The sequence below is a fragment of the Octopus bimaculoides genome, chromosome 5, assembly GCF_001194135.2.
Source record: "Octopus bimaculoides isolate UCB-OBI-ISO-001 chromosome 5, ASM119413v2, whole genome shotgun sequence".
Lineage (NCBI taxonomy): Eukaryota > Metazoa > Mollusca > Cephalopoda > Octopoda > Octopodidae > Octopus > Octopus bimaculoides.
In genome coordinates, this window is record NC_068985.1 from 81,165,420 (window position 1) to 81,175,878 (window position 10,459).

Here is a 10,459-nt window from a genome sequence, read left to right on the forward strand (position 1 = left end):
ACACTGTAAAATTCCTTGTATGAAAAATTATGTAGTTACTGAATGGCCTAATACTGGTACACAGCATAGACTTTCAGTACTAAATCCACCCGCAAGGGGTTAATCATCAGTTAATAAAGCCTCTGTATTAATGTGTGATATCTATTTTCCAATAATTTTTGTGCATAAGCATATATAGCTGTGTATTTCAGTTCGCATTCAATTATAACTTTACATACATAAGTACATACACACACACATACATACATACATACATACATACATACATACATACATAATACATACATACATACATACGTACATACATATATACATGCATGCGTGTATACATGTCCATATGTATATATGTAAATTACACCATGGAAAACACAAATTAGCCATTCAAAGTCACACAAAAGCTGTTAACTTCAACACTTACTTATTTAGTAAAAAGTTTTTGATGCCCTAACTACAACTTGGTCACTCATGCAGTCTCACTGACACCAGATAATAAAGAATTGTCTGAAGTTTACAGTGTTATTGGATTTTGGAATGGTCAGTGTATGTCTTCCACACAATAATTGCTTTAGTTTCAACACCTGGTCTCAGATCAAACCGCTTGCCAGATTACATGTGTGTGTGTGTGAAAATGAGATGACAAAAGAATCAGATGATCATTTGTTCATTCCTTATCTCATTTTCTTATTATCACAGTATAGTCAGCTAATGTTTCATTTTGAAGCATGTGTATATTGAATTCTACATCAATATATTAGTTTCGTAATGCCTAAGCAAAATAGCTATCTATCTGTCTGTCTGTCTATCTTCACCACTATTTTATCTTTCTCCAGCCTCACCCAACTGTTTTCACCGTCTTGTCAGAATATGAGTAGCCATGAAGCTCCTCTAAAGCAAGAAACTTGTTCTACCCACTTCTTTCATAATTTAACTGCTCATCTTTGTACAAGAGACACAAGGCCTGACATTTTGGGGGAAGTTGCTAGTCAGTTACATCAACTCCAGTGATCAACTGATACTTATCTTATCAATTCTGAAAGAATGAATGGTAAAGTTGACCTCGGCAAAGCTTGAACTCATGAAATGTCAATAAACATTTTGTCCAGTGTGCTAATGATTCTGCCATCTCACTACCTTAACAACAACAACAACAACAACAACAACAACAATAATAATAATAATAATAATAATAATAATAATAATAATAATAACAATAATCTTTTCTATTGGAGGCACAAAGTCTCAGATTTGTCGGGAGGGACTAGTTGATTACATCGACCCAGTGTTTCACTGGTACTTAATTTATTGACCCTGAAAGGAAAGGATGAAAGGCAAAATTGACCTCAGAACTCAGAACATATTGAGGGGTGAAATACTGCTAAGCATTTTACCTGGCATGCTAGCGATTGTGCCAGCTTGCCACCTTAATAATAGTAATAATAATAATAATAAGGATAAGGATAATGAACAGTGATGGGAACAGCGAGACAGACCTCTATAACAGTGCTAGAATAGAAATACTGGTAAGAATTATTTCATTACTGAATTCTATTTTAGGAAGTAAATGGATATTATGTTGGGCCAAAATTTTCTTTGTAACTTGTTAGAATTTATTTTATCTCTTTTTTCCTTGAAATTTTTGAATTAGTATTTTTTCTGTCCCATGTACTGAACATCCAAAAGAAAATCCTACTTTGAGCAAGAAACTGCCTCACCATTTATTAAAGTGCAATCTGTTTGAATTTATCAAATATTTATTAGTGCGTTGTTAATTGTTTGATGTATGAGATAAACATTTCATGAATTGTTTATTAAAGTTGGCATGATGATTTCTTGTGTCAGCCTCATGTTATCGACCTTTAGATATAAAGTAATTCTTTATTATGAAGGTAACTTTTTAATGATAATTTCTGGTGGCTTTGTTTTATAAAAAAATGGTAAAAGTAAAAACACTACTATGTAGCCTTTATTTTTATTTTTAAAAAGACTTACATATAAAACACAGTAATCCAAAGAGTTCTTTTAAATTTGCATATATGTAACATTTATAAATGTACATAAATAACTGTAATGTTTCTTTTGGAATTACTAAATCAATAACTTATTTGAAAATTTGAATTGAAGTTGAAATTAATTACAAACTATGCAGGTGTTATGCCAGGTCATTCCCTAAATATAACCAATTACTTTGATGGTTAAGGATCTTGAGCTTTTGCAATACGAATCACATCAGAGAAAAAGATGCAAATTTCTCCAAAATTAGGTTTATAATTAAGGGTATTATCTTTGCAGAATGTAACGAGTTTAACTGAAGAAGAAGTTGTAAGCTCAGACCTAGATAACATAGAAAATGTAGCAGAAGAGCAAGAAACAGACAAGAATAATTTGGTTACTGTGGATAACTCCAATGTTCAGCAGGAAGCCATGAAAAGGTAATTCCGATGTTTGTATTTTTTCATCTTTCTTTTGACTATATTAGTCAACTTTTCACTTACCTCTTCAACTGAGATTCTTTGAAGTACCATACATTGAGATGAGTTTGTAAATATGAACTTATTTAGAATATTATTATTACAACATCAAATTCCAAATTACTGTAATGCTTGTTGGAGAGTAATAAAAAGAATTAGTCTGTTGGAGCAAAGTATACTCCAAAGAAAAAAACTCAATATTTCTCATTTTTTTTTCTATTTTGTCTTCTTGTAATCTTTTATATAATTTCAGTTCTGTTCAGAATGCTGTAATCTGTTATAATAATCAGCTATATCGGCAATATTAGTCAGCACAATATGCACTTGTCATATTAATAAGCAAAAAAAAAAAAGAAATGTAACATATCTAACCATATTTTGGCACATATTCACTTTGTACCCGAAGTAGTCATACTTAAGTAGTCATTGCTACCCACCTTTATTTGGCCATGTGCTACATTTTTGGATTGTCTGTATTTTGTTTTCATGTGATTCATTTAAATCCTAATGCTGAGCTATAAGTGTCCAACTCTGTAAAATGTACCTATTTATAAGTAATGTATTCTAAATTGTTCTAGATTTACAATGCTGTCTCTCATTAGAGTGATAAAATGTACCAAAGTGTTCCTACTTGCATCAAAGTGTACCAGGCTGTTGTCTGGTAAACGTATTTCTTTGCCATGCCACTGATGCAGTACAGTTAACAGGTTATGAAACACTGTTCTTATAGTTTTTACCTAAGCCAGTTGTGATTCTCCAATACAGAAGGGAAGATTGTCAAACAATTGCTGACAGTTTCCTGGTATGGAGGAATCACTTAATCACTTCAAAGGTACATTAGTTGGGAGGAACTGGCAAATGAAACTTTTTGGCTGAGTAACAACTTTTCTTCAATCTTGATACTAAAGTGAGAAGAATGGGAGTGTAATATCAATTTCAAGACATATGAAGAGGTACTGAAAAGTTCCTGGCTTTGGGTAAAAGAAAATACAGGATGATCTGTTAATTATGATTTTAATCTACATATTCTCCTCCAAGATTCACATACGTATTGTAGTGGTCCTTCACGCTTTCTAAGCCCTGTAAAAGAATTGGTAATGTTGGGCCTCCAGCCAAGCCTTTTGTGATACCCTTAAAGCCAGGAACATTTGAGTACCCTCTCATATCATGGCTTATGGAAAAAAGATGGGAAAGTGGTACATCCTAGGACAGTGACGGGAAACTATGATATATGTGGACTTTTAGGGGATATGCATTAGATTTCGGAAAAAAAAAAATGCTCTCCCTACAATATCTTGTAATAAAAACTCACTAAATTTCATAAAGAATTTTAGATGTTTAACACAGTCTCAAAACTTTGTATTTTTGGTGATATCTAACCATACAGCACTTTATATTACAACCTATGAATTAAAAGTTGCTTACAAATTAATGAATTATTAATTTCCACATGATATGACAAGTGCATATTTTTAAATTAAAAAAAATATATTTTCTTGGTTTCCACCCCTAGTCATAATGGTATCAAATACTAATAACAAAAAGAAAGAAAGTAAATTATCATGAAAGAAAGTGAATAAAACTGTCAAGATTGATGGACTGAATAATATATCAGTATTGATAATGGTGATAAATGTCTTTGTGTATTGTTTAAGGAATTAGTTGCAGGTAGAACTTGGAATAGGTATTCTGACACTAAACACTAGTTATTCTTCCAAACCTGTGGCAGACCACAAACAATATATACCCCAACTGCTAAAGCATAAATGCTGTCAGTTGGAGAACTTATTTAAATTCTTGACAGAATTTTCCCATTTAGCAGCTGCAAGTTTTAGTATTGTTGATCACAGGAAATCATTAAGTGATAGAGAGTTCATTAAAGAAGCTTATGTTAAATGTGCACCATTTATATTTGATGACTTCCATAATAATGACACTATTATAAAGTGAGTGGATGAATAAGTTAGCAATACAGAAATACTACTTAGGAGATAGTTATGAAAATGAATGCTGAAATAGTAAATCAAATTTTCGAACATTTAAATACTTGTTAGTTTTTGTCTGTATGTCTTGCTGAGTTCACTGATATAACCTCAACAGCCCAATTAGCTATTATCACACAACATTTTCACTGAGTTTCTCTTCATGGGGAATTGATTAAGTGAGAGAATTTGCCTCAAAATATGTCAGAAAAAGATAAAAGTGACTGTTTTGTTGAAGTGTTTTGGAAAAGACAAATAAATTCATCAAAAATAGTTTCAAGAATGAATGATGCTGCCCATAATGTTATATCAAAATGTTGATTTAGTAAAGCAATTTACAGAAGCTGCTGGTCATCTTGTATTATACATTAGAAAGTACTATGTGCAAAATATACCTTAAAAATATCAATGGTATGATGAGAGCTGTGACACAGGTAATGAATTTGACAGATTGCATAATTGATAATGTGTTTCCAAATGAAAGTAAATCAGTTTATTATTGTTTACTAATATACACTGGTTGAGTCATTGCCAAGAACTTGAACAGTATATGGAATACTTAAGTGAAGTCAGAATTTTTAGATGTGGGAGGCACAGTGCAAAGTTTTCCACAGCTAAAATATTTTGTTTGGCTTTTCACTAATTTTTCATTGTATTTGGATGAACTTAACACTAAGTTGAAAGAATTTGGGGAATCTATTAATCTGATGCTTATTTTGATCAAGAGTTTGGGGAGTATATACGGGTACGTGCGTATATAGATGTAAGTGCGTGTATGCGAGAATATGTGCATATAGACGCATTTTGCCCTTATAGCTTTTTCACACTTTTTTCTCTATTTTGCTTTTAGCCCTGTTTTTTTTTTCTTCTTCTTAAGCATGTGCGTATATTGACGTGTGTATGGACCTTTTTTGTGTGCGTGTATGGGTGCGAGGGTGTTGCATGCGTGTGTGTGTGGGTGTGTGTGGGTATACCCGCGTATGTGGGTATACCCGCGTATGTGGGTATATATATATTTTGGCGAATGTATGGGTGAGCATGTGTGTGTTTCAAGTGAGGGTAGTTGAGTATATACACATAGGCACATGTACGGATTAGTGCGCTTACGTGAATACTATGGACTTGTTTACTCCCTTACCTTTACTCCCTCCCCTTACTTAGTGGTCTGTAGCTCTTTTGTCTTAATAACGGTCAACCACACAGTAATTCCCCTTTGTTTAACGGTCATTTTCATAGGAATTTTCAATGCCCAGATAACTGAAGAGATGGCGGTGTGGGTTTCCGCCCCGGCATCTGAAACTCGGAGTTTTATTATGGCTACCGAATAAGTGTCACATATTTTTACATATATATATATATGATGGGCTTCTTTCAATTTCAATTTCTATCTACCAAATCCACTCACAACCCTGAACCATGTGGATGCAAAGCAACTTTCTTACCACACAGCCATGCCTGTGCTTATATATATTGCATATATATATATTTATGAATTTTAAGTTATAAACTCCTAGCTTTGTGAATATATTAGAATAATAGGTTGCTTGTTTATAAGCACATACCTAAAACTAAAATCTGTAATCCTGTAATAAGATTATTAAAAATGTATAAATTTCAGCATTTCAGGTTCAAAAATGATTCTGGCACTGACCTATGTTATTTAGATGGATTAGGAATAGTAGATGATGTAGTATATGGAGGGAAGAGTAGTGAGACATGATATGGGGCTTTATATAGATTTTTACATGCTTCCTTGGGTGTGATTCCTCCTCCTTCTAAAAGCAATTGTTTTACCAGCAGGATGTTTTTTCCTACTAGTAATTTTTCAACCATAAATTAAGATGGAACCTGTTTTTGTCAGGCAAGCAACCTAGTGAGCAAGCAGAGTTTTGTATCTCTCTCAGGAGCAGGATTGTTGGAAAATTTGAAATTTTGACCATTGACTCAGTAGTAATTCAGCATTGTAATCTCACACCCATTGTGTCTCATGCATTATATATTATAATTCTATTTTATAGCATATATATTTAATTGAAGTTTATTGGACTGTATACATGATTTATAGAAGGGAAAATGGGTATGAAACTGACTGTTTACATTGTTTTGGCTTTTCTTTTAGTTTAAGGCACATTTAAATTTAAAGAAAATATTTTGGGGGAAATAATAGAATCTTTAGAAATGACATTTTATTGTACAAGGCTAGTATAAGGGTCTGGCATCACACCAAAGCCATTAAGCTATTTTTGAGAAATCTACTGTTTCAAGTTGTCAACCTTGATTGTTTTACATTGACAGAGAGATCCATAGTTCTTAATATTTTTTCCCAAAGTTTGAAATGATTCAAAATACCAGGATTTTTACATCTAAGTATAATAAAACATGTTTATTATATATTCTGTTTTGATTATTTTACATCTGTTTCCAAAGAAAACAAGGGTTAAATTAATTGCAACATTTTGTAGTTTAAGTACGTCAATCTTTTTTTAGGGTTCCTTTGTTTAGTTGCCATGTAAAAATAGAAACTAGCATTTAGATATTTAGATAAACTGAGGAGATAAATATTGTTAAGTAAAAGAAACTTGTGTGCTGAGATGAGCAATGAATTCTGGCATTATATAGTATTTTCCCACTCTCTAATTGCTTTTGATATACAAAATACCTTTAAGCTCTATATTTACGGAACTGATAATTCATGTTATCTTCAAAAAAAAAAAACAAAAAACAAAAAAAAAAACGTAATCCAGTGAATTCAACAGAGTAGTTACAGTATTTATTTTCATAAGTATAGAATCTCTACAAATTGTTACTTGTAGCCTCATTTCTTAAGCAACTCAGATTAAAGTTGACAATTGAGATTCTACAGAATTGGGGTTAAGTTTCTGGTTTGATTTTAGGATTATTGAAGTTCTACTTTCCTTTTAAAACTTCTTCTAATGTTTATACTAATTTTGAGATTGCATATACCTTGGTTGATAAAAAAAAAGCTGAAAGGAAATATGTAGAACTGTTTGTGAATAAAAATATATATTTGGGCCTTCGTGCGGGTGACACGTAAAAGCACCCACTACACTCTCTGAGTGGTTGGCGTTAGGAAGGGCATCCAGCTGTAGAAACTCTGCCAAATCAGATTGGAGTCTGGTGTAGCCATCTGGTTTCACCAGTCCTCAGTCAAATCGTCCAACCCATGCTAGCATGGAAAGCGGACGTTAAACGACGACGACGATTCTAGATATTTCTACACAGAGACTTTGTATTCACAGAGATCTGGAATGGTGAAGCTATATATGTACGTATATATATATATATATGTATGTATGTATGTATGTATGTGTGTGTGTATGTATATATATATATATATATATATATATATATATATATAGAGAGAGAGAGAGAGAGAGAGCTTTTAAATCAGCACAGACATCTGAAATAAGTAATTAGTGGAATGTAAAAGAAGTGTTGCTTCCATTCTAACTGTGGTGAGATTGTAGAGATGGCAGAGCATCAGACTAAATAGCATTTCGTTTTACTCCATGCCCTTTACTGTTAGATCAAATTTTATTGAAATCAATTTCCTCTTTTATCAAGTTTATTACTTGATGAAATAAGTACTGGTAGTATACCAAAGTTGATGCAATCAATTTTAGTTTTACTTTATAATTATGATTTTGTGTTGGCATTATCCATTTTCTACTCTTAGGTTTACTGAGCAAAATACATTTATCTGAATATGATGGGAATCAATAAATATTATGTATTTATAATGTTGCTGTGTTGTGCTATCTGCTGCTATTTGTTAACCTGATCAAAAATCTATTTGGTTAGTGGTTAGCAATAGAAAGGACATCTGGCTATAAAACAATTGCTTCACTAAATAAATCATCATATGTATAGTGGAGTGAATATGAAATGAGAAAAGAAATGAAGTATTAAATTACCAAAATACTCCTGTAGATCAAAAATTTCCTGTGTAAATGGGTGTAACTTGACAATTTTGTTTTTAGAAATCAAATATCAACACCCAGGCTTGATGCTGTGTTTGTGTGCTAGCAACTCTAACTTCGTAACTGTTGAGTATTTGAATGTTCAACTAATGAACCAAGAGTGAATTTTTATTATTTTTATTTTGGTGTGTGTAGCTTATCATAACGAATGTAAGATTTATCACCTTAAGTCATAAGATTGCTGCTATTGTTGATGAATGAAAATTTTGCCAAACAACTTAACAGTATTCTTAATTCAGTGAATGTTAATAAGTTTTATCTAAAGAGGACAATGACTAATTACTTGTTTGCTTTCCTGTACACAAAGTCTTCCAGAAACCTTAATCCGGTTATAAATAGCTTGCTAAGACTATTTGTTATAGAGAGCATGAACAAATTTTTTGACATTGATATTTATTTCGCATGCTGCTAATGACATTTCGAATTTTTAAATTGAAAGAAATTACAACTTGGGCTGCGTTTTTCCACTCACCTTGCCATTGTTTCCATTTCCCTCCTTTCCTCTTACCCCTCCTTCCTTTCTGAAATATTAATTATGCAAAACAAAATTCAACCTGCAATCAAATTCATAATTCCTGTGATGCTGGATTAATTTACTAGAAATAGATTATAGTTTCTTTAACGAAATTATGATTATAAAGAAAAAAAATCAAATCAAACAGTAACAGTCAGAGAAATGATAGATATGTGAGGGATAATGTTGTTGAGTGAAAATGTTTAATGTTACAATGTGAGAATACTATTACTTTTTCTAATGAAAAGACACTATAAGATTTATGTTTCTTTTGTTTTCACTGATTTGTTTTAGTTTAGTTTTTGTATCTGCAGTCAAGACAACAAATTGCCTCCTTATTAATACGACAAGACTATCAACAGCCAGTCCCTAAGCCAGTGATAATGCCATGCAGAGATGATTAAAGGTTATTTATATTACAAAGGATATGTATTTCATCAAAGTTTTACAGAGGATTGTATATGTCCAGAGGTGGGGAGGAGAATAGTTGATTTATTTATTTTTATCTGAAGACTGTTATCATGATGAGGTTTTGTTGATTGAACTATGTGACTGAGAATATAATGCTACTTTACAATCATCGATCCACTTTCTATGTGAGTCTGGCAGTTTCACTTCTCATTATTATTGTCATCATTGGCAACGGCTAAAAGTATATTAATTTCTTTGGTCATTTTTTTCCCCTCATAAAGTTGGAGTAGCAAATATAATAAATGTGCACTCTTTTAGAAATATGTTCAACACCTGTAGAGGGCCAAATGGAATCATTTATGGTTGTTAAAAAATTCTTCAAGGTGGTGTCCTAGCATGGCTGCAGTCTAATGACTGAAACAAGTAAAAGATGAAAGATTATATTATTTGTAACTATATAAAATGAAGGAACCTCCTGCAAACTAAGGAGTGGTGATTCCTGAATTTCCTTGTATATGGAATCTCTACTTTGTTCAGAGAAGTGGTACATAATTCTGTTTTATAACACAAGAAGTAAATGCTATTGTGTCATCTGTTACTCCCATAACATTTGTCCTGAATGAAATACCTCTGATAAAATTATTTGAATGTCTCTTACTTATAGGTGCAGGCATGGCTGTGTGGTAAGAAGCTGGTTCCCCACCACATAGTTCTGGGTTCAGTTCCACTGTGTGGTAACTTGGGCAAGTGTCATTGACTATAGCCCTGGGCCAATCAGAAACTTGCGAGTGGATTTTGTAGACAGAAACTGAAAGATATACTGAAAGGCAGCGAGCTGGCAGAAACGTTAGCACCGCGGGCGAAATGCTTAGCGGTATTTCGTCTGCCGCTACGTTCTGTGTTCAAATTCCGCCGAGGTCGGCTTTGCCTTTCATCCTTTCGGGGTCAATTAAATAAGTACCAGTTACGCACTGGGTTCGATATGATCGACTTGATCCGTTTGTCTGTCCTTGTTTGTCTCCTCCATGTGTAGCCCCTTGTGGGCAGTAAAAAAATAAGAAACTGAAAGATATATATCATTAT

The 10,459-nt window shown here is 32.7% G+C and overlaps 1 protein-coding gene across 1 annotated transcript in view; it reads left to right on the forward strand.

The window, feature by feature from the left end:
• The window catches only part of LOC106870492 (kinesin-like protein KIF17), an 805,609-nt gene that overhangs the window by 533,661 nt on the left and 261,489 nt on the right, over nt 1–10,459 (forward strand). The window contains exon 8 of the mRNA XM_052967819.1: nt 2,290–2,429. Within this exon, the coding sequence (XP_052823779.1) occupies nt 2,290–2,429 (140 nt within the window). The remainder of the gene's footprint in view (nt 1–2,289; nt 2,430–10,459) is intronic.